Source organism: Triticum aestivum, chromosome 7A (assembly GCF_018294505.1).
Source record: "Triticum aestivum cultivar Chinese Spring chromosome 7A, IWGSC CS RefSeq v2.1, whole genome shotgun sequence".
Classification (NCBI taxonomy): Eukaryota; Viridiplantae; Streptophyta; class Magnoliopsida; order Poales; family Poaceae; genus Triticum; species Triticum aestivum.
The window spans coordinates 70,008,676-70,033,184 of NC_057812.1; the positions used below are offsets into that span (position 1 = coordinate 70,008,676).

Here is a 24,509-nt window from a genome sequence, read left to right on the forward strand (position 1 = left end):
CTTACCGGTTCGCCATGGACGAGCGCGAGCATCCACGGGCTACCGCCACGAGCAGGGCACCGGATGGTCATGGCGCCATCTGGAAGATCATATGGGGGTGCCCTGCTCCCCCTAAGATACGCGTGTTTGCTTGGAGGATTGTCACGAACTCGCTTGGTACTTGGGCAAATAAGTCCTCTCGCCATCTTGAGGTGTCTGACCTATGCCCCTTGTGTGGACTGGAACGGGAGGATATGTTCCATGCCTTTTGCAGGTGTCCCTTGGCGAAGGAGCTGTGGCACGTCATGGCCAGGGACTGGAGCATCCCCAGGGTGGAGGACGTCATGAACACTGGGCCAGAATGGCTCTTTACCTTGCTAGACCCCCTGGACGAGGCAACGAGGATGATCGTACTTATGATCATGTGGAGAACCTGGCACGTTCGGAACGAGATCACGCATGACAAGAAGCCGCCCCCATCTGAAGCCTCACGTTGGTTCTTGCATGGGTATATCACTTCGCTGCTCTGTATCAAACAATACCCAAATGCTGATATGGTCAAGGGGAAGATGACGGTCTCCTTGCCACCGAGTGTCACTCGCCCTCCTAAGGTGACCAAGGAAGAGCGATCATGGTCCGCGCCACCGCTGGGCTGCACCAAGCTAAACACCGATGGAAGCTTTGTTGCGGCGATGGGAGCGGCAGGAGGAGGGATGATTGTGCGCGATGATCGGGGGGAAATCATCTATACTGCATGCAGAGAGATGCGCACATGCGATAATGCCCTGGGGGCGAAGCTTGCGGCTTGCAAGGAGGGCCTCGACTTGGCTCGACATAGGACCGGCTTGCCTATCATGGTCGAGCTTGATTGTGCGGAGGCTGTGGCGATGATCACAGCAACTGTGGAGGATCGGTCCACTCACCGTACCCTCATCCAAGAGATTCGAGAGATAGCAGCTGCCGATGGAAGGGAGATCTCTTTTACTCTTTGTAATCGCTCAGAAAATAAATGTAGTCATGAACTTGCCGCTTATGGGCGAAGGACCCCCCGGACCGCCGTGTGGTTCCACTCGGGGATTGAGTCTGTTGTACGCCTGGCCTCTGCCGAGAGACCACCTTGAGTAATGAGAAATCCCTTTTCACCCACAAAAAAAAGGAGGACATTAACTATCCTTTGCATGCATGCGCATTGGCTGATGTGCATGAAAGAGAAGAATACACATTAATTTACACGGCAAACCAGGAGACAAGCTGGCTTGCAACATTGACTTAAATTACATTAACTTTTGCCTTGGTACCTGTAATATGGGCTTATGGCCTTGTATACAAAAATAGAGGGAGTATCTTTTTACCACCATATGAAATCAGTATAGTCCACTGAACTTACATGAAAAACAGTTATGGCTCATATTTAGATACAGTAGATGAGTCAACATGTTAGTGGCGAGTCTTTTTTTAAGAGAGAATTGTCATTGAACTTTTTGATTATTGTTTTGACCCCCAAAACTTATTTATATATAGATACTGAGCTTTCTAGCAATTAGCTCCAACTGTGTCGGGACTTTGAGGGTCGTAGGTGGACCCACCTGTAATGGAGTGAATCGCTGACGTGTGTTATGTTTGGGTCTACCCCTAGGTGGCACCCATACGTTGATTCTATGCTGCACGTAAAAACATTAAAAGCGTGATTGGTTTGATGCAAAAAATTGACATGCCAACATTTGACAAATGCCAAATATTGGCTAGCGCTTGGTTGGTTACCAAGTTTACTTGTCAACCTCACCAGAAGTTGTCAATTTTTAGCAATTTTTGATATTGCCAATTGTTGGCGCAATGCCAAATGTTGGCATCAAACCACACATAACAACTCACTCCACCTCACACACTAGATACCACCTTCACGGGATAAGAATGAAGCCTACAAAGGGTGAATACACACTATAAAACAACTGATCACAATAGACAGTCTTAAGAAAAAGAGGCTTTACTCGTGATTGAAGGACGATGCGACAAAGTGCACGTCACCCTCTAGTAAAATTTTATGTACTCTAAAATACGCTTAACCTTCATATTCCGGTGACATGACATATATTTGACATACGAGGCCCATAAGCCAAACACAGAGACCCAATAAGGCTCAATCGATCTTATAACACCCATTCTATCTTCCTCTCCCCCTTGCCCCCTCCCTCTGTTTTCGTAAAGGAGGATACATATCAGATCTTTGCGTCGGCTTAACCATATAAATTATTAATGATGACAAATGAATCGGTTGAAAAAGGAGAAAAATACGGGAGGTCATCCACATAGTATATTCAAGTCCTATCTACCACCATGCCAGCGGGCGATATATCAACACATAAAACAACACCTTTTAAGAATGAATCTCTGCTTGCACATGGATGTTGGCTAACAACGGGACTTGTATGTCGCAAGAAGAAGAGTCATTTGTCGCCTTGATTTAAACTTTGTAATGGAATGTATCACGAATCCACATGAGCATATATATCAGTTAACATTGGGCCTTGTAGTGGAAACCAGAACGAAGTACAACACATGTGAAGAACAACACGGTTATGTGCAAAGGAATTTGGATCATTCCATTGCAACTAGAAGCTTAGTATTATCACTTTAAAGATAAAAAACATACGGGTCATGTGTTTTGGATGGGAGCTAGTTGCCATAGTTGACCAAACAATCTTGGTGAACATGAATGGCGCATTTGCTATGAAGCGCAACTACCATGAAGGATGTAGTACACACATGTCTTTGGGCATGCATAAACAAACCATCATGCCACAGCTAATTAATTATACTTCATGCACCAACCAATATATTTTAGAACATTTGCATATAAGATTTTAAGCATACCATATATATTGTCAATTGTGTATGGTGGATCCGTCACTCGTTGAAGGATATTTTGTCCCTAGATCACACGAGATCGCTCCACCCAACTAACCTGGTGCCCGCAATTGCCATTACAGCTTATTTGTTCCTCTTAACAATTTAATTATTTTCATTATGTTTTGTTGCATGCCTTGAGAGCGCCATGGCTGCCTTGTGCTAAGCGCTAGCCACGACCCTCTATTCCTTTGCGACTGCTTTTCCTCTGCTCCCCCACTGGAAGGAGGCAGCAGAACTCGTTTCCATAACCTCATGGTAGCGCTCAAGTCGGTGCTCAACTGCGGGGCTCTGACGTCAGATTTTGTGTTTGCCAAGCCCAAACCGAATCATCTGACGAAGACGACGAGAACAAACTCCAATCCATCTAAAAAAGCACGCCCATGAATTTCACCCCAACCTCAACTATCCATCCAAATTGAATCAAAATATACGAGGGCGTTGGACACACCTTCCCTGAAGCAAAGCCGGTCGCCGCTTTCTTCTCCCCCGCTGACCGACCCTTTCTTCCCTTACAGCCGAAGCAAAATCGACCGAAAGCCCTTCAACCAGCACGAGCGGGTGACCCCCACTGATTCCGAGGCTCGCCGGCGCCGGAGCCAACTGGATCCGCCGCCTACAAGGTCGCGCGCCGAGCTTCGGGGCGAATCTATGGCACCGGCGGTGGCTGCGACCCCGCAGAGCCAAATGGGCACCCGCCGCCCTCAAACTTGGTGGAATGGATGCAGCACGGGGCGGCGGTGCTAACGGACGGCACGGAGCAGTCGGGGGCAGCAAGAACCAATAGGGAGGTGCGGCGGCCGCGACCGCAGGAAGTGGTGCGGGAACGAAATCGGGTGGAAATGTCCTTCGCGCCAAGGGAAAGGGGTCCGGCATGAGACTCTATTGAGCACTATGCAGTCTGGCGACCAGGGGGGCGACTCGGAGGGCGACGCCGCCCGCGGCCCCGCGGCGGAGGCGGACGGCTGGACGGAGGTGCGGCCCGCTCCGGGGTGCCCGCGGTGGCGCTCGCCGCCTAGGGCGGGGCCCCCTGCCCCGTCCCACTCCGGCAGCAGGTTCTGGGCTCTGGTGGGGTGCGATTCCGACGACGACGACGACGAGGTAAGGAGTGAGGTAAGTGCAGGTGGCGGTGGTGGTTCGCCGAGGCCCCGTGCGGGGTGCTCGGTGGGTGATTTTGTCGCCCGAGCGGAGGAGCTGGGGGGCTCTCTCATGGCAGGTCGCCGGCGCGCGTTCGCCCCTGGTGGACGCGGCGGCCGTGGACTGGCCCCGCGGATCTGGCGCCCGCCAAGGGATGTGGACGCGGGCCCGGAGGGGCGCTCGAATGCCCGGCCGGCGGTGCCGCGCCTTGATCTGGCGTCGGTTGCACCGCCAGCAGGTGCCGCGTGCTCGCCGGAGTCGACAGGGGTCGACGACGGCGGCGGGGCGGCCTCTGCAAGGGAGACACAGCCCGCGGCTAGGGTTTCGGCGTTGGCAGCGCCCGGGCCGGACGCCTTGTTGGGCTTGTCGGAATGGCCCAGTTTGCCAGTTAGCGGGCTAGGAGGCCCAGTGGTCGAACCTAGTGTGCCAGCAAGGTCGCAGGGGCGCCCCCCTGTGCTTGGGCCTGGTCGACCTGGCCGGCCGCCTCAGGCCCACAAGGGAAGAGGCCTGGGCCCATCGCGACGGGGGATGAGTGGCCGCCCCAGCCTATTTATAGGTGGCTGTGGCTGCAGAAGGGTGCCCTAGATCTGTCGCTAGGGTTTCCCGCATCCCCCTCGCAGGTGCGGCGGCTCGGGCATCGCGCGCGTCACCTGCGCCGCTCCGCCTCTCCACCTCCACTCACTCGCTCGTTCGCCACCGCGGTGAGGATGGGCTCCCGCCGCGTGGAGAAGCCACCCATGTCGCCTCCGATCCCGGCGGCGGAGAGGCAACGCGAGCAAGATCTGCGGACGAAGGCACTCGCCAAGGTCTCGTCGCCGCCGGCGGGCGAGGCGGGCTGGGGGCCACCGCCTCCCTGGTGGCTCGTGGAGCAAGAGCGGAAGAAGGAGGAAGAGCGTGAGCGCAAAAGGAAGAAGAAAGAGGAGTACCGGCGTTGTGGGCTTGATCAGAAGAAGGAGCTCAAGAGGAAGGAATCCCTCCTTCCTCTGAGCGGCGAGCGGGCTGGGGATCCTCTCGCCAAGAAGCAGAAGCAGAAGGGGGCAGGCTCGGCGCTCACATTGCTGGCTGTCGGGCCGTCGGCGTCGAAGGGCTCGGCTGACGCCCCGATCCCAGTGGAGGAACTCGATGGGCCAGAGTGCCTCAAATGCGGGAGGGTGGGCCATTACCAGAATATGTGCCATTTCAAGCCTCTGTGCGTCGTCTGCCACGAGGAGGGGCACGCATCGGCACACTGCCCCACGCGCGGCCGGCCTCTTCAGTTGTAGATCATGGGCAACGCCATCCCCGGCGAGGGCTTCTTCTGCCTGCCCTTCGTGGAGTCGGCGGGCGAGGAGGTCAGTGCCCCGGTGGTGGCGGACGCGGCGCTCATCTCGACGGCACTGGGCAAGCTGTCAGTCTCAATCTTGGAGGCGGAACTCCCCCACCTCTTCGAAGGGGATTGGGACTGGCAGGTGGTGGCTGTCGGGGACGACTTGTTCTCCGTCGTCTTCCCCGACAAGGCCATGCTGCGAATGGCGACGCGCAGTGGCAAGCTGTACCTCTCCCTCAACGACATCATGGCAGAGATCAAGGAAGCTGTTCTGGAGACTCCCAAGGCCGAAATCATGCCGGATGTGTGGGTCAAACTTTGGGGAGTGCCACCCAAGCATCGCCGCGTGGACCGTCTCATGGCGGGGACTGTGATGATCGGGCGCCCGATGGAAGTGGATAAGGCGTCGTTGGCGGGGCTGGGTCCTGTGCGGATGTGTTTTGCGTGTCGCTCCCCGGCCAAGATCATAGGGTATGTTCAAATCTGGTTCAACGGCGAGGGCTTTACCATCCGGATGGAGGCTGAGGCGGGTGGCAGGCTGGGGGGTGCCCCCCCTCCCCCTCCCCCGGCTAGCAAGGACAAGGGCCCTGATGACATGGACAAGGACATGGACAAGGAGAAGGACGCGAGCATGGGGGATGACTCCATTGACACTGCGACTTGGGATAAGCTGGGCCTCAAGGACAAGACTTCGGAGGCCGTGGCCCCGTCTGCGGGGGCTGCGAAGGATCTGGAGGAGCGTCAAGCCGGTGTGGGCAGCAATGAAACGGACTTAAATCAATACGGCTCCAACATGTCCCTCGGCCTCGACCTCGACAGGGGCATCTCGGCTTCATGCGACTCGGTGGGCCGTTCCATGCTCATCTCCCCGGCTGCGGAGAAAGGCGGGCTCTCCACGCCCGTGCGCGATCTGGCGATTGGTGGGGGGCGGCTCCATAAGCAGTCGGCGGGCCGCAAGACCCCCCCGGTGGCGCCAATGAGTCCCCCCTCGGTGCGGGCGGGCACGCCTGTTTCGCACCGGACGGTGGTGATGGCGTTGGCTTCCCCAGGCGGTGCGGTCGGGGGGCACGGGTCGTCAGACCCCCCGCCTCCCTCCGACACTCTCCGGGCGAAGGTGACCAAGACGGCCCCCATCCCCATGGCCAAGCGCTCCAAGGCGGTGGTGACGACCCCGGTGGCGCAGGAACGGGTCAGCGCCCGGCCAAAGGGCGCCAAGGGCAACCTCCCTGCTCTCCAACGCGCGCAACTCTTGCTGGCCCAGAAGAACATGGAGACCGAAGGTAACCCCCTACCCCGTTTTACGATTCTCGACGATTACTCGGATGAGTGCCTTGGTAGCATTTTAGGGGATAGTGGGGTTGATCTGTCTGATGAGGGAGAGGCCCGAGAGCTCCTGTCTCTCATTCGCTCTAAGGAGATCGTGCAGAAGAGGCAGGGGCTTCTCTGGTCCCGGTCGCCCGGCCCGATCGGGCGGACACAGCAGCAGGGGCTGCACTGTCCCCCCCCAGCCCGTGGTCCCGTGAGGACTCGGCGAGTGGCCAAGGCGGTAACCGTTCGTGGTATCCGCCTCCGCAATCGCATAATCTAAATGCGCTTCTTCTTCTGGAACATCCGAGGCTACGGCCACGTTGGGAGGCGGGCCCAACTTAACGAGTTCATTCGCGGCGAAAACATCGATGTAGTTGGTCTGCAGGAAACCATCAAGGCTAATTTCACTCACCGAGACCTGCTCGCCATCGACCCGCTTGAACGATTCGTGTGGCACTGGGTGCCAGCGATTGGCCACTCTAGGGGTATGCTACTTGGCATCAGCCATGTGTGCTGCGAGGTGGTGGCTTGGGACGCCGGCCGGTTTTTCGTGTCGGCTCACGTCCGCCATCGTGCGTCTCTCCGTGAGTGGGAGATTATAGTGGTCTACGGCCCGGCAGATCATTCACACTCGCATGAGTTCTTGGGGGAACTTCAGGAAAAGGTTGCGGCCTTGGGTGTTCGCAACCTACCCCTCATCGTGGGAGGGGATTTTAACCTAATCCGTTCGGGAGCGGATAAGAACAACGGGATTATTAACTGGACAAGGGTGTCCATGTTCAATAATGCGATTGCTTCTATGGCCCTCAGGGAAGTGGCCCGCGTGGGCGCACGATATACCTGGACAAACAAGCAACTTTCACCGGTCCGGTCTGTGCTGGACCGTGTTTTTATGTCCGCGGAGTGGGAGATGCTCTTTCCCATGTGCTCACTTCACGCTGAAACAAGGATCGGGTCAGATCACGTCCCTCTAATCCTCTCCTCGGGGGAGGACCGGTTAAAACGAAGCCCACGGTTTTTCTTTGAAACTGCTTGGCTTGAAAACCCGGAATTTGAACAAATCTTCCTCTCCAAATGGGAGTCCTGTGTGGCCCGGATCCGGCTCGCGAGAGGGCCCATGGATTTCTGGATTTCCGCAGGGGCGGGGTTGCGCGCGGCCCTCAAAGGTTGGGGGGCCAACCAGGGTCGAGAGGATAAGCTGCTCCGAGCCCGCTTGGTGACAGACCTCGCCCGTATGGACGCGGCTGCGGACGTACGGGTCTTCTCGGAGCAAGAATGGGCCGAGCGGTACGCGGTTGAGGCCCAGGTTGAGGCCCTCCTCCGTGCCGAGGAGGAGTACTGGCGTAGGAGGGGCGGAATAAAGTGGACGCTCAAAGGGGACGCAAACACAAAATACTTCCACGCATATGCAAACGGACGGCGTCGTAAGTGTGCCATTCTGAGGTTGCAATCGGAGCAGGGGCTCCTATTGCGCCAACAGGACATAGTCCGGCACATTTACGATTTCTACATCGAGCTGCTGGGCTCCAGGGAGGAGCCCAGGGCTCACCTACGGGCGGATATCTGGGATCCCGCTCTGCAGGTCTCGGATGAAGAGAACGAAGGCTTGGGCCTCGCCTTTCTTCCTCAGGAAATCGACCAGGCGATCCTGGGAATGAAATCTGACACGGCACCCGGCCCAGATGGGTGGCCGGTGGCGATGTTCAAATTTTTTTGGCAAGTCCTCAAGGGCCCAATTTTCGAGGTGTGTAACGGGTTTATGCGTGGCACTGTAGACATCTCGCGCCTTAACTTTGGGGTTCTTTCGCTTGTCCCCAAAGTTCAAGGCGCGAACAATATTAGACTTTTCCGCCCCATAGCGCTTATCAACGTCCCGTTCAAAATCTGCTCTAAGGCTTGTTCTACGCGCTTGTCTCCGGTGGCCCATCGTATTATTAGTAGGAATCAAACGGCGTTCATTCGTGGTCGTAACATTTTGGAGGGCCCGTTGGCCCTCCAAGAGATCGTTCACTCGCTCAAGCGTAGCCTCCAGCCGGCAATACTTCTGAAATTAGATTTCGAGAAGGCGTACGACCGAGTGAACTGGGAGTTTCTCCGACAAATCCTTCTGGATCGAGGGTTTTCGGCAGTATGGGTTCACCATATGATGCAATTGGTTTCGGGAGGCCAAACGGCGATTGCGGTGAACGGAGAAGTAGGGAACTTCTTCCGCAACAAGCGTGGGCTGCGTCAAGGGGACCCAGCCTCACTGTTGCTTTTCAACTTTGTGGCAGATGCATTGGGCGTCATGCTGGACAAAGCTCGCATTGCTGGCCACATCAGGGGAGTGGTCGGCAATCTGATCCCTGGAGGGGTGTCGCACCTTCAATATGCCGATGACACCCTACTCCTTTTTGAGCCGGACACTCACAGCATAGCAACGGTTAAGGCCATCTTGTTATGCTTTGAACTTATGTCCGGACTAAAAATTAACTTCCACAAGTGTGAAGTGGTGTCCATAGGGATGGATGCGGCCGAAAGCGAACGGGTGGCCAAATTGCTAAATTGCAAGCTTGGAAAGTTCCCGTTCACCTACCTTGGCCTCCCGATCGCAGAGAAGAAATGCTCGATTGCCGATTGGGAACCTCTCAACACTAAGGTGGCGGACCGGGTATGTCCTTGGAGAGGTCGCTTTATGTCATCAGGGGCACGACTAATCCTTACTAACTCTAGCCTCTCGTCCCTACCAATGTTCGCCATGGGTATGTTCTTGTTGGCGGATGGTGTCCATAAGAAAATGGACACTCCCCGGGCACGTTTCTTCTGGGAAGGTGCGGACCCTAAACGGAAGTACCACATGGTTAAGTGGCATGCCGTTTGTAGACCTAAAACCCAGGGGGTCTCGGGGTCATCAACTCTAAGCTGATGAACATTGCACTTATGTGCAAGTGGATCTGGAAGCTGTCCCAGGGAGGGACCGGCCTCTGGATTGACCTACTTCGTGCCAAGTACTTCCCCCTTGGGAATTTCTTTGAGGCGTCTCCTCACGGGTCACCTTTCTGGACGTCCATCCAATCCCTCAAACCGTACTTCGCCAGGGGAGCGAGGTTTACGGTTAACAACGGCCGCTCCACCCGGTTTTGGCACGACGTGTGGATTGGCCAGCAACCTCTTTGGTCGGAGTTTCCCCACCTCTACGCCATCGCGGTTGAGCCCAATCAACTGGTGGCGTCGGCCCTCAGTGCCTCCCCGCCCCCCATATACTTCAGAAGGGAGCTTGTGGGACCGGAGCGGGCCGAGTGGGATCTCGTGCGGGCCTTGACGGCGACCGTCCGCTTATTGGACTCCGCAGACGAGGTCTCTTGGAGACTCTCGGGCTCTGGCAAGTTCACTGTCAAGTCCATGTACAGGGAGTTGTGCCGCGGGCATGCCCCTATGGCAGCCTCGGGGCTTTGGAAGGCGCGAATCCCGCTAAAAATTAAGGTCTTTCTTTGGCAATTATGTCAGGATCGCCTTCCTACCTCTATTAATATAGCCAAGCGCAATGGCCCTGCTTCCGGACCGTGCGCTTTGTGTCATAACGCGGAAGATGCTGACCACGCGTTTTTTCGTTGCCCTTTGGCGCGGTTTGCTTGGAGTGCGGTCAGGGAGGCCGCTGGGGTGGATTGGGATCCACGCTCACGCTCTGAGCTTGTGTCTTACTTATCTGCGATCCCGGGCTCTTTGCGCCGGATAATGTGGACGTGTGCTTCGGCCTTGCTATGGGCCATATGGCATATTCGTAACAAGTTCACTATTGAGGGAGCGTTTCCCTCCCACCCCGCTGATGTTATCTTCAAATGCATCTTATTCTTGCAGCAGTGGGCTTCGCTGGGAAGGCAACAGGATGCTGATCTTCATCGACATGCCATCCCTCGGCTCCGCTCAGTCTACTCGGTGTCCCGAGCCCCGTCGCCTCCCCCGTCTGCTGCCTTATAGGGATAGGCGGCCCTTTTGGTCCTGCTTCCTTTGAGCCTGCGTGCTCGCTATTCTGGCTAGCTATGCCATGTAACGCACTTATCACCGGTCTCGCCTTTTGGCTCTGCTTCGAAACTTGGCTGCCTAGCTTCGGTTCCGTTTAGTTTGGTCTTGAGACTCTGTTTGCACGCTGCCTATTGTTGTGGGCTTTATTAATTTAAAGCCGGACGTTTCTGACGTCTATGTTCTAAAAAAAAGATCCGGCAAAACAAACCAATTCCCGTAGGTATGGTGGAAATGGGTCACGGTTTGCAAGATCCCACAAAAAGAAAATTCTGAGACGGTCGAATGTACGGGATCTATTTGGGCCGGCAAATTCGCCTTCGACCTGTAAACCCACGGTTATTTTACCGAATGGCCGGGTTTACAAGATTTGCCAGAGATGCTGTTACCATTGGACGCTGACAGCAGAAAGGCATGTGTGCGAACGAGTGGAAGGATGATGCTGCTGGTGTACGCCTTGTTGTATAGATAGATAAATAAATAAAAGCAACGCCGTTGAAAAACGATGTCGGAGCGAAGGCGCGCCCACCACTCGATATAACGGGAAAAAACCCTTCCATTTTACGACGTCTCGGCAGGCAGCGGCAACAAACCCAACCGGGCGCGCGCGCTCCAGCGGCCGGCCGGACCAGACCCGACCCGCGTCGCGCCACCCGCCAAATCCACCGTCGCTCCGGCAGGCAGGCAGCGGGTCAGGTCAGGTCAGGTGAGCAGGCCAGCCGCAGCCACCACCGTGCCCTCCCTCAGTCCCTCTCCCCTCCCATTCCCCTACCACCGCCCGCTTCCCTGCCTCTGCCACCGCGCCGCGCCGTCCCAGATCCCTACCGCGGCCCTGCCCCGCCGCGGCATTGGCATTCGGCGCCCCGCTCCGTCCGCCCAGCCCAGCCCCGCGCGCGATGCCGGCGGGCTCCTCCTTGTTATTGTTGTTGTTGTTGTAGGAGGAGGAGGAGGAGGGGATCTCTCTCTCTGTTCGTGGTTGAGGAGGAGGGGGAGGAGGAGGCATGCCGGAGGCGGACACGCTGGCCGCGGTGACCGCGGCGGAGGTGGTGTCCCCGCGATCTGGCTACTTCCGGCAGCGGAGCATAAACGCCCCGGATCCGGACCGCAAGGCGTTCGACGTCGAGAACCCGCCGGGAGCCTCCGTGGGCGCCGCCGGAGCCGGGGCAGGAGGCCTGGGGCTCCGGCCCAGCGAGTCCGTCGCCAAGCTGGAGTCGCTGGAGCGGGCGGAGCGCGCCGCCCTGGCGCCCGCGGTCGTGCTCAAGACGGGGTTCTACATCCTCGTCTGGTACACCTTCAGCACCTGCCTCACCCTGTGAGTGCTCTGCTTGCCCCCTTCTTCTCTGTTCCTCCTCCTCCTCCCGCCTCTGGATCTCTAGCTCCTCCTGTGGGAAAATTCAGTGGAGGTTTTGATCTGGTTGCCTCCTTTGTTCTTGTTGGGTAGATACAATAAGACGCTGCTGGGGGACAAGCTGGGCAAGTTCCCGGCGCCGCTGCTGATGAACACTGTGCACTTCGCGCTGCAGGCCGCGCTCTCCAAGATCATCCTGCTCTTCCAGGCCAAGGGGATCGACAGCGCTGTCGAGATGAGCTGGAAGGATTACTTCATGAGAGGTGCCCACCCTCCTGCTCCACGATTCATCTCTCGGTACACTGCAAATTCTGGTTGTTCATGCTTCTGGCCTTGCCTCTCTGCAGTCGTCCCAACCGCTCTGGGAACCGCGCTCGACATAAACCTGAGCAACGCGTCTCTGGTCTTCATCACGGTCACGTTCGCCACTATGGTCTGTCGTCTGCAAAAGTGATTTACTCCACTTACAGTTTCGATTGCATTGCATTCTGAATCGAGTTCAGCTAACTTGATTTCTGAATTCTGACACCTTTGCAGTGTAAATCCGCGTCGCCAATATTCCTTTTGCTATTCGCTTTTGCATTTCGGTGAGTGTTGTAAACTTGTAACTGGATAACTGCTGTACCATGGCTTTCTCGTGCTGCGGTTTTAGCTGGGATGCTCATTCTGGCTCCATTGATTATTGTTTGTTCAGTTTGACAGCTAGTTGTGGAGTTGATTTATCCATATTAGCAGAGCAGGGCATGCATTTTTACTAATTCACATCAACTAGCAACATAACTTTACTCTATGTTATTATTCCTACTTTTGAAGATGATAATTTGAAGAACCCAATGCTGCAACCGATCTGTTTTATCGGTGGGTTAAGCCAGTACAACGCTATTGCTAGTTTGTTCATGCACGACCAACTCTGTGTTGATCGAATCAGTCCTGGATCGAATGTAAAGCATTTAAAAAGCCAGTGTCTTTAGAGAGTAGACATATTACTAATTTGGACGGTGAATAATCATGTCCACACCACTTGATTCTATAACATCCATTTATTTTTCTTATGCAATTGCAACCCAGAGCCTAGAGGGCTAACATCTACAAACTGAGTTTGATTTTATATGGCTCTAAAAGGTGCCTTCTGGTTTACCAGGTTGGAGAGCCCCAGCATCAAGCTTCTAGGAATCATAGTTGTCATTTCCATTGGGGTTCTGTTGACAGGTATGTAGTCTCAGCTTGTTAAATGGATAGAGGTTTATTATGCTAGCTGCTGAGTAAATAGTTTCTTCAGTATCAGCCAGCTTACTACTAAGATTGCATTATTTGTATTTTTGTGGTTTTTGATCTCTGTAATTTTTCCAGTTTGGTTTATAGCCACATCATGTATGGTAGGGTTTCCATTATTTTCCAGTGGCCAAGTACACTACTTACAAGTCTTTTGAAATTCACCTAACTGTGTAATATCCCAACAAATAAAAAACAACACACTACTCATAAACATAGTTGATAAGCCAGTACATGTTTCCAATACTAGCAATTGAATGGAGAACTGGGATGTTCTGGAAATTAGTCTCACCACTGGCGATCATTTTATTTTATCTTAACATTTGGTCAACCAAGTTATTCTGGGGTATTATACATATCAGAGCGCTTAGCACAGTTATTTTAGCGACTTGACTGTCTCGCCAGGTGGAAAGTATTGTTTCTTCTAGGCAGTTTCAATCCAGTACTGAGCTGAAGCTGCTACAGAAAGGATCTGGGGTAGTATTTTTTCGAGCAACCATCTGTGGTTGTATATATTAATTCCAGTTTTGTAGTTGAATGCTTTTCTTGTCTAAGTCACCTCAATTGTTGTCCTCCAGTTTGTAGTCCTTTTTGAATGCTTCAAGAATGCATCTTGGGCTTCATATTTGTGATTTAACAATATTATTTTCATCAGTTGCCAGGGAAACTGCGTTTGACTTCTGGGGCTTCATATTTGTGACGCTTGCTGCTGTTATGTCAGGATTCCGCTGGTCCATGACTCAGATTCTATTGCAAGTACGTGTAATGGCTAATGTTATTCAAATGCCTTGAGAATTATCACCAAACTCCCATCTTTCCTGTTTTCCCTTTTTCTTATACACTTCCTGTGGCTAACGGTTTGTTTTATTTATGTGCATGTGGATATTGATATTTCAAGAAAGATAGTTATGGTATGTTGCTTCACATGCGCACTTCCATGCCTCTTTTTTTTTTCCTTCAGTACTTCTAATGCCCAATAGTTTGAATGCATCTTTTATGCATATCATTAAGGCATTTGCTCTGGGTTTAGCTCCTTTTCTCCAGCTAATATGCTTGGTTCTTGCAATTTTATTTTATCTCCTGAATGAGAAGATAGACTTGAAAAAGTTGGGGCCTTGAAGGTGTTGAATGAGAGCTCGATCCTCTCTTTTCTAGAGCCGTTGCACATTTCTGATCATGGAGATAATCAAATGGTCCAGCAGTTAAAGAACTTGATATAATTGAAACTTAAATTTGGTATAGAATCTGAAGTGTGGGCTTTATGATTTTGATCTTAAGTTCTGAAGTATCAGGAACAGGGCTCCTATTTCATAGGTATTAGTTATAGTTTCTGCTTGATCCATCCTGTTTTCCCTAGTAGCTCTAGCTCCAGATTTTCATCTAGAGGCCAGAGCGTGGATAAATACGGGGCAAATATTATTTAGTAAACTTAGCAATCCTGATTTGGCTACTAGGAGTTCATGAGCTCAATAACCCATCTTCCTTTGGCAGGCCTGAAAGATCCAATCACCCTGATGAGTCATGTTACTCCGGTGATGGCCATAGCCACCATGGTACTATCTCTCCTGTTGGATCCTTGGAGTGATTTTCGAAAGAACACGTATTTCGATAACCCATGGCACGTCATGCGCAGTTTCTTACTTATGCTAATCGGAGGGAGCTTGGCTTTTTTCATGGTAACGATTGTTTATTTGATTACAAAACGAACTTGTCAGAAATATCATAGATGATTGACTGTCATGATATATTATATCAACTGCAGGTTTTAACGGAGTATATACTTGTTTCAGCAACAAGTGCTATAACTGTGACGATAGCTGGGGTAGTAAAGGAAGCTGTAACCATCTTGGTAATATTTGAAATCTATTCTTTCCTAAAAGAGCAATTGTTTTATATTTACTTGCATCTGTCATCTGTGTCGGAATGTAAATCCGCAAACACCTACCAAAGTAGTATCTTTCTATATTAGCTGATATTTATCCGAACACTATTATTAACATGAATGCCACCTCGTTTAAAATAAAATCAGGATGAGGTAAGTGATTAGGCAATTGATAACTCATGAACAGGAAGAACTAAATTCTGAACCACAAAATGGAACTGATCTGTTGTTTGTTCAGAAGTTAAGATTAAGAAGTATCAAAGGAAGAAATTCCCGTCAGTAGCTAATTCATTTTTGGCATACACTAATAGAGGCGAGCTATCAGTAGTCATATGCAAAAGTCCAACAGCATTTCTTGTGTATGCTTCTCTGCTAGAGTGTTGGTTCTAGCATGAAGATGGATACTGCACTTGATATCATAGCCCAAAAGGGAATGTTGTTCTTAGATTCCATATGATCCAGAACCAAAATCTTGTAGTAATTGATGTCTCTTATGAAAAAAAATTTACCTTGTTGTTTCAGGTTGCAGTTTTTTATTTCCATGATGAATTTACTTGGTTGAAAGGGGTTGGTCTTACCACTACTATGGTTGGTGTTAGCTTATTCAACTGGTACAAGTAAGTGACTCTTGATATTAAAGACTTTGTTGCAAGCTTACATATTCTTCTTGGGAATGCAACTGAGCTGAGGCAAGCTGAACCATTGCCATTTGGTCAATGTTACAATACCTATTTATCTCAGAAGTAAATAAGTATTGTTAGATGTCTCTTATGATGTTTGTTTAGGATTAATCATGTTATCATTCAGAACAGCTTAGCTCGGAGACATGAATACTGAAATAATTCGGACTCAAAGTTCATTTGTTTTGACTTGTTGAATAGTATTGGTCCCACATTTTTGTTCTGCCTGCCTAGACCATCATCTTCTACAGTGCTGCCTAACAGTTTATTTAACGAATCATACTGTGCTCCACAAATTGTCAGTCTTTGACTCAACATAAATACTTGTGTGCACACATGCATGGATATAGATATTTACGAAAACATTTTCCATTGTTTAGCCCATGACAATAGTTGAGGTTCAAGTTCACATTCATCTTCAAAATGATTACTTTCTTGATATTGCGGTGGATGGACCAAGGATATGTGGCTTACTACATTGTTCATCTTTTCTTGGTTTCATAATATTTATGGCTGATGACAGGTATGAGAAATTCAAGAAGGGTCAGATAAATGAGGATGGAGTCGATTCACCTTCATTTAGTGGGGATGCCAAATACATTATTCTAGATGACCTGGAAGATGAGGATGGGTTTCTGGATGAAGATACATAATTTTGGAATGTGGCAACATTTTAACTGCCACTTGGTAAGGTTCCCTTTGCATATCTTATAAAACAAGAACTACTTGCATTATTGAGCAGACTTAGGCACACAGATGCCATCCGTGTTTATAAGCCACTGAAGTGACTAGTCCATTTTGTCTCATCAGTGTCCAAGTAACAGTAATTACGTAAACATAATGACTATTCCATAGATTCTTTTTTGTACTAGTCATCAATGCATAAACTGTTCAACCTCCTACTTTTGCAAGTCTTGAAATGATGAAACTGAAAGGTGGAAGAGGGGAAGGGGGACTTTTTTTGGTATTTAAGACCCTGTTCGGAACCTCTCAAATCTCAAAACTCCGCTCCGCGCTGTAGAGGAAATGAGGAGCTCGGTTTGAGCCACTCCCTGAAATTGTGCTGGCGTTCCTTCCACTCCGGGAGCCGCAGTTGTGGACCAAAGAGGATCCGAACAGGTCCTAAAATGCCCATATTATGATGTAGTCTGTGCTAGTAACTAAATGATGAGTGTCAACAGCAAGAAGAAGATGAATGCCAGAGCATGAAAAATAGACCCGCTTCTGTGTTGTATGACGAAGTTTTATGAAGAATTTTTTTGATCAAATACTCGGACTTGCAGAAGAATCTGACAGTCATTTCTGTGTCAAGAATTGCTGCAGCTAGGCTTTTAATGTGACTTCAGTATAATTCCTGACATATCGCAATAATGTTTGCTAAGATTATTCAGCTCTTGCTCTTGCACTTCGCATTTTTGTGCCGTTCCCGTAACAAATGCACTGACGACTTAATCAATCTGATTTTGGCAGGATTGTTGATGCCTTTAGACCATTGATGGCTGCCTGTTGAAATAATACTCATGGAGGTTTTCTACAGAGACATACAAACACACAAGCAATCTGTGTGAGCTTAATCCATCTCACATTGAGGTTGAATGCTTGATTGACTGAATGGCCACCTGGATTGCAGTATATCATACTATGCGCTAACTTCACTGGAACACTTTGAGAGGATCGGCAGGTGGTACAAATCGGCCTGCTTGTTCATAATGGAAGTTACTTAAAACCGACTGATATTAGCTTGTTTTTCCTTTCTCTTCGTGTGAGCGCGAACATGCACATATTCATTATAAAACCTCCACATTTTTGGTGCCTAGGCATAAATCATCCGCTGTGTAGATCAAACTGTAAGAGTGACCACACATACCCCACATGTGCTGCTCCCTTGAAAGCTTAGGGACAGCCTCTGATTATTTGTAATCTGTAAAACTGTGAGTGAAAAAAGGATTGTTCTTCTCTAATGTATCTTGCACCCCTGCAGTTTGTGCTTTAACACTAGTATTCCATAGCTCTTGTTGTCTTGTTGATGGAAGTTAAAGGGGAACTGTTCCAGTCATTCGGTTTCTACAGTAGAGACAGCCACTGTTAAAATTGTATGCTCGAAACCACAACAAAACTTGTAAACCTACCAGATCGCTTGACTATTCTTCAATGAAATTTTGATGGTGCGTTTACAGAGATGAGATGAGTTGTTGTAGTTAAGCACCTTCCTATACGGTACGCAATTAACAATTGAATCAGTTCGTTTGTAACAAATGAGGACAAGTATTCGTACATTATTGAAAGGAGGACTTTGATAAGTGCTACACGTGTGACATGAACACATGGCAACTCCGAACGTTTTTAATGACAAGTTCAGTGATGTGAGGATGGCAACTTTAATTGTCAAGCATGACAACTTTTTTTTCAAATGACAAGTTTCAATTTTCTTTGGGTTGGTTTTTTCTTTTTGGATGGCAACTTTAGTTGTAAAAAACGCCAGAGTCGGAGTGCTTCGTGTCACACGTGTGACACTTATCATTTGGGTTGAAAGAATTGGTCAGTATATATTCACGAACCAATGTGTTGACATGAGGGCGACGACGGCGGGAGGGGTGGATTTTTTTTTCTTGCTCACCAACAATTCTTATACAATCAGTTTCAACTAAAGAAAACAATTCTCATACAATCAAGAGGTCGAGGTAACTAAATCATTGCTACAAGTCCACAAGTAAGTAGCTAGACAATTAGGAGTACGACCATATGATGCTACAAACTAGTAATAATAAAATTTCCAGTGAAGCTAGCTCGTAGTATGACACACAATGAGAATCAAGCATCCCCTCCAGGTTTATGCGGGGCTAAAGACCCGCACGCTCAGGCCATCTCCACTCGACGTGATATCAGCCGTTGGATCTTCCTTAGGAACAATCGGGTTTGTCTGAACTTGGAGCTTGTTGACTGCCAACGCTAGCCCATCCGGTCGTTTCTCCTCTTCTCATCCCGCAGCCGCCACTGGCTGATGCCTTCACTGTGTCTACCAACGTCGAGAGCCGACGCGCCTCTTCTTCTGTATGCCCACCTCGCTCGATCAATTTGCCGAACCCCACGGGGTCCATCTCCTGCCGTCCCTTCCCTCCATGAACGGACCTAGACTCAACACCCTCGGTGGGACGACTGATGGGGGCCTGGTTATGTCATGAATGTATCACAAAATGCATATGTATAATGTACTCCATGAATTTATGTTGTCAACACGTCTCTCTCCCTCTCTCTCTGAAAAACATTTTAGTGTTCACTGGTAAGCTAAAAATTCATTCATGTGAGGGGCCAGGGAAGCAACCGTTTTGTTTTGCTGCTGTTGTTCATCGGCAGAAAAACATTTCGATGTTCATTGATTTGGGTCTGGGAAATTTGTGTCTGCATTTGGAATTCATTTTGCAGTTCTGTGTTTGCAGACTGGCCCAAGGTGTGTGTTTGTTCGAAGAGTGAGTGGTTGGTGTTTGAGTTTATTTTTCTTTTCAAGGAAGAATGATGTACCTTTTGGCCTCTACTAGCAATGTGCCCATGCGTTGCAACGGATCCAAAGTAGAATAATATATTTTCACAAACATAAAGAAAAACACTGTAATTTTGGTAGTTATTCTTCACCCCTCTCTATTTTAGCATCAATGCTCTGTATTTTTACGTTTCATAAATTTTGTCTTATTTCATGCGTAAAAAGAGAAAGTAAAAAAAATATAATCATCGTAAAAAATATTTTTATGTTACGTAATGTTACGAATATTAAAACACAGTGTATAGTATACATAAAATGCAATTTTCGGTCTTATGACCTATATTTCTGTTTTCTTATGCCAAATTTTATGTAATGAAGCAATATAAGTGTAAGTATTTGTATACCAAGTGTAATTTATCGAACGATCGTAAGATTACTTCAGGTCAGGAATAATTTATTCTGCATCCTGGGTGATGAATAATATTTCTAAAAATGTATCCATATTAGGTTTCACTCAAAACATAGTCCTCGTGACTGTTTTGATGAGGTGAAGGAGGGATGTCGTTGATTTCAGGATACTAAGGGGTTTTCTGCAAATTGGAGTAGAAAAATGGGGTCATGTTGCAAAAAGGCACAATTTACCTCACAGTCGTTAGATGCAGATCTAATGGTCAGAAATGACGGATGACAGACACACCATCATCACCAACTGAATCTTTTATAGGAGTAGAGACATCCTAGGATACACACAACCATCATGTTATTAAATAAGGATGATGTAAGACAAAGCAACAGACCAAAATACGTTATAAAACAAAGCATATGAGATGGCTGGGTGAGGTGTGGATGAATTTTTCTTCTGGTTGTTCTTTTCTGAACATTATTTTCTTTCCAGGTGAGTTTGTTGGTGGTTGTGAGGCAAATTTGCTTGGTGTTTTCCTTTGTCTTCGACAGTGGATCAAGCTCAGAACAGATGAATGCCTGGTTGCCAAACACAACTGTAGCGGGCGTGGCAGAGCGTGCTTTACCATCTTGTTTAACTACAATTAATACTCCTCACGTTTGAAGACTGATCAACACATTTTTCTGGAGACGTGGATGTGTGATTGGCTAGCGAAGGATCCGGAGCGGCCGCTAGTGGCATGTGGCGTGGAGGATGGATACATATGCCCGCGAGTATATATAAGAGCATCTTCAACAGCTCCTCTATCTCTAATTAACCACCATTTATGAAAACTTGAGGCAAAAAGTCTCTCAAACAGTCCCATAAAGTGGCCATAACTTTAAAGAATCCCTTAGAATTGGCCCTTTTCTTCCCGTTGGTTTATGGAAGACCATCTTCCCATAAAGTTTTGGCGGGCTAGTAATCGTCTAAAACTTCACTGCCCGCCACCGCTGCGGCACCACGACCGCGACGCTGCCTGCACTGCCCCTCACCAGTAGCCATCCTGCACTCACGCCGCCGCCTAGCGCCACACCTACGATGCTGCCCGCACCACGCCTCGCCGACGGCCGTCCCGTGCTCGTGCCGCCATGCAGCCTTGTGCCGCCCCTCGCCGACAGCAATTGCACCACCCACCTTCACGTGTGTCATGGGCTGGCAGGTCCTAGCCATTATCTATTTTTTTAATTTAAAATAAAAAAGGATTTAGGGGAAGAAGTTTATGGGAACTGACAAAAGTTGGTATGAGGCAAGTTGAAAAAACATGCGGTGCCCCCATGTTTGGTTTTGGTAATTAATGACAATCTCTATGGACTAATGGTTTCCTTGAGTTATATTTGAAGGTTTTGTCCATAGGCTTTTCTTAGAGTACATGTGTTGGTTTTAAGGAGAGTTTGTGTCGACCAAGGTGCTATTCAAGGAATTATCCAAAGATTGATCATTTGAGAGTTGAGCTTATTGCAAGAATGTCTTGAAGAAGAAGATTGTGTGATCATTCATGTTTACCTTCAAGACATCATCCAAACGAAGAGAGTTGGAAAGATTCAAGGTTGATCAAGACTAAGTCAAGAGTGAATCAAGTTGATCAACTCACAAAAAGTAGAAGATGTACCGAGAGGGATCAAGTGATCCCATGGTATGGTAAGCATTGTCCATTGCACTTTTGTGTACTAACCCATGGTCTATGTGAGAGTCTATGTGGGGTTAGGTACGTGTCCATGGGCTTGCGTCAAGAGGATGATATCATACAACCCATGGGGAGGATGACATCAAGTGGTGATCGTCATCAAGATTGCCGTGTGCAATTTCAAGTGGAGAATCACGAAGAGATCAAGTGCTTGCCATCCATTGTGGTGTCAATGGACTTGTGAAGATGTGCCAAAGAGTGGCTCACCCATAGTGGAGTATGGGGGAGCAATCATCTAGTCTTCATTGACCCAACGCAATCAAGAAAGGTGGTCCATCTTGAGGAGGACAAGATCGTCATCATCTAACTTAAGTGGATCATGTGCAAGGCAAAGGTTTGCCCTTGATAGGTTTTCTATTTTACCGGTCTCATGGTGGTAGTTGGGAGACCGGGTTATAGGATCGATAGCCGTACTATCAAGGGGGGCTCTCAAGTGAGTAGCTTGATCGTATCGTTCGTCGAGATCTCAAACCATTGCATCCTTGCATCATGTTTCTTGGTTCTTGTTTGGTTCTCTTTGTGAGTCTTAGAGCTTATGGTCATCTTGATGACAAGCTTGAGTTCATCGAAAACGTAGTTCGCATGCGTCTTCTATGATGTTTTCGGTGTTATAGGTTTTACCGGTCTTATCCGAGGAAGGGTCCTCACCATTTTCTTATGGTCCTTTTCTAATTTGCTTCTTATTGTTATTTTTTTCAACATTGTGTTAGCCCTTGACGCTAGCTTTCCAACAAACTTGGTTTCATCGAAAACGGAGTTCGCATGCGTCTTCTATGATGTTTTTGGTGTTGTAGGTTTTACCGGTCTTATCCGAGGAAGGGTCCTCACCATTTTCTTATGGGCCTTTTCTAATTTGCTTATTATTGATATTTCTTTCAAGATTGTGTTAGCCCTTGTCGCTAGCTTTCCAACAAACTTGGTTTCATCGAATTCGGAGTCCGTTTTCAAAAGTTGTGGCAGTTTTGGTGTTCTGAAAAGGCTGCAACGGTACTACCGCGAATTGGAGCGGATGTAATTTTTACTACCGCTCCAGAGCAGTACTACCGCGGCTCCTACAGTGGTAGTACCGCTCCGGACCAAAAACTCGTCCCAAGTCTTGCGGTGGTAGGTCCGGATGTATTTTTTTAGTACCGCTCGCAAGCAGTAGTACCGCTACCATTTGCGGTAGTACCGTGAGGTTGAGCGGTAGTACCGTGAGGACGAGCGGTAGTACCGCTCCGGCGGTTCTTCTGGCCTTTTGCCTCCTCGCTGTTGTTTTTCAAAGGGGTACTTCCGCCCTAGCGGTAGTACCGCTCCTTGGAGCGGTAGTACCGCTCTGTGCGGGCTGTGAGCATAACGGTTGGATTTTTCCCCACATATAAAAGGGGGTCTTCTTCTCCAATGAACCTAATACTTTTAGCTCGTGTTCTTCCCCCATTGTTGACCTTCTTCGAGCTTGCTAACTCTCAATCCCTCCAATGATTCTTGCTAGTTCTTGAGGGAAAAGAAAGAGGAGATCTAGATCCACGTTTCCACCAATCACTTTCTCCTCTTTGTGAGGGGAACCCCTTGGATCTAGATCTTCGAGTTTTTGGTGTTCTCCTTCTTGTTCTTCCTCTCATTTTACTCCCTAGCATTAGTTGCTTTGGTGGGATTTGAGAGAGAAGGACTTGGGCACTCCGTGTGCCCTTGCCATTGCATTTGGTGCATCGGTTTGAGTTCTCCACGGTGATATGTGGAAGTGAAGTTTGAGAAGCTTATTACTCTTGGGTGTTTGGGAACCCTAGAGCTTCTTCCTCTTGGGTGCCTTGGCGCCCTAGACGGTTGGTGGTGTTCGGAGCTCAATCATTGTGGTGTAAAGCTTCGGGAAAGCGTCGGGGTCTCCAATTAGGTTGTGGAGATCGCCCCGAGCAATTTGACGGGTACCGGTGACCGCCCCCAAGGGTTGCCAAAGTGTACGGGTTCGGTGACCGTCCTCAAGGGTCCCTTAGTGGAATCACGGCATCTTGCATTGTGCGAGGGCGTGAGGAGATTACGGTGTCCCTAGTGGCTTCTTGGGGAGCATTGTGCCTCCACACCGCTCCAAACGGAGATTAGCATCTGCAAGGGTGTGAACTTCGGGATACATCGTCGTCTCCGTGTGCCTCGGTTATCTCTTACCCGAGATCTTTACTTATGCACTTTACTTTGTGATAACCATATTGTTTCTTATCATATATCTTGCTATCACCTAGTAGTCTATCTTGCTTAGCATAAGTTGTTGGTGCACATAGGTGAGCCTAGTTGTTGTAGGTTTTGTGCTTGACAAATTAACCGCTAGGTTTATTCCGCATTTGTTCAAGCCTAAACCGTAATTATTTTAAATCGCCTATTCACCCCCCCTCTAGGCGACATCCACGATCTTTCAATTGGTATCAGAGCCTCGTCTCTCTTTGTTAGGCTTAACCGCCTAGAGAGTAAAGATGTCGACTAGGGGATTAGGATTCTCTCACACTCTTAGTTTCGATGGCACAAATTTTGATGTTTGGGTAATTCACATGCTTAATCTCTTTAGGGTCATGGACCCAAATTTAGAGCGAATTGTAGATATGGGTTTTTCTCCTCCAAAGGATTCTCAAAGATTATCTTTAGAGAATGAGAAAAACTCTTATCTCAATGCTCAAGCTTCTAATGTGCTTTTCAATGCTTTGAGCAATGTAGTTATATTTCAACTCATGCCGTTCCGGGATGCTGATGAGTTGTGGACAAAGCTTCAAGATAAATATGGCGTGTCCAAGTTTTGTGGGGATGATTGTTCTCCCTCCACATCCGGCCGTATAGTCTTCTCAACTTCTTCTACTTCACCTACATGTGGCTTGCCACAAGGTAATGATATGGTGAGTAGTGTTGGTGATGATAGTATGTTTATTGTGGATGATCCTTCATCACTATCTTATTGCAATGCTCCTTCTTTGGGCTTTAACACTTCGAGCACTCCAAATGTTTCACATTCTTGTGTTGATAGTCCTTGCATATCATGTAGAAATTGCTTGACTAAATCCCATGATGATATGTTTACTATGTCTTGTTGCCATGATAAAAATGCATATATGTCCTCGAATTGTTGTG

General features: G+C 49.0%; 1 protein-coding gene across 1 annotated transcript; it reads left to right on the forward strand.

Moving 5' to 3' along the window:
* The first annotated feature begins 11,194 nt into the window (after window positions 1–11,194).
* LOC123149773 (probable sugar phosphate/phosphate translocator At1g06470) lies at window positions 11,195–17,776 on the forward strand. Its single transcript, XM_044569505.1, has 12 exons — window positions 11,195–11,945; window positions 12,075–12,244; window positions 12,329–12,414; window positions 12,519–12,568; window positions 13,123–13,190; window positions 13,909–14,009; window positions 14,152–14,164; window positions 14,745–14,929; window positions 15,016–15,102; window positions 15,658–15,752; window positions 16,339–16,502; window positions 17,286–17,776. The coding sequence occupies exons 1-11, from the start codon at window positions 11,635–11,637 to the stop codon at window positions 16,466–16,468; spliced, it is 1,296 nt and encodes a 431-aa protein (XP_044425440.1). The 5' UTR covers window positions 11,195–11,634; the 3' UTR covers window positions 16,469–16,502; window positions 17,286–17,776.
* Window positions 17,777–24,509: the final 6,733 nt, after the last annotated feature.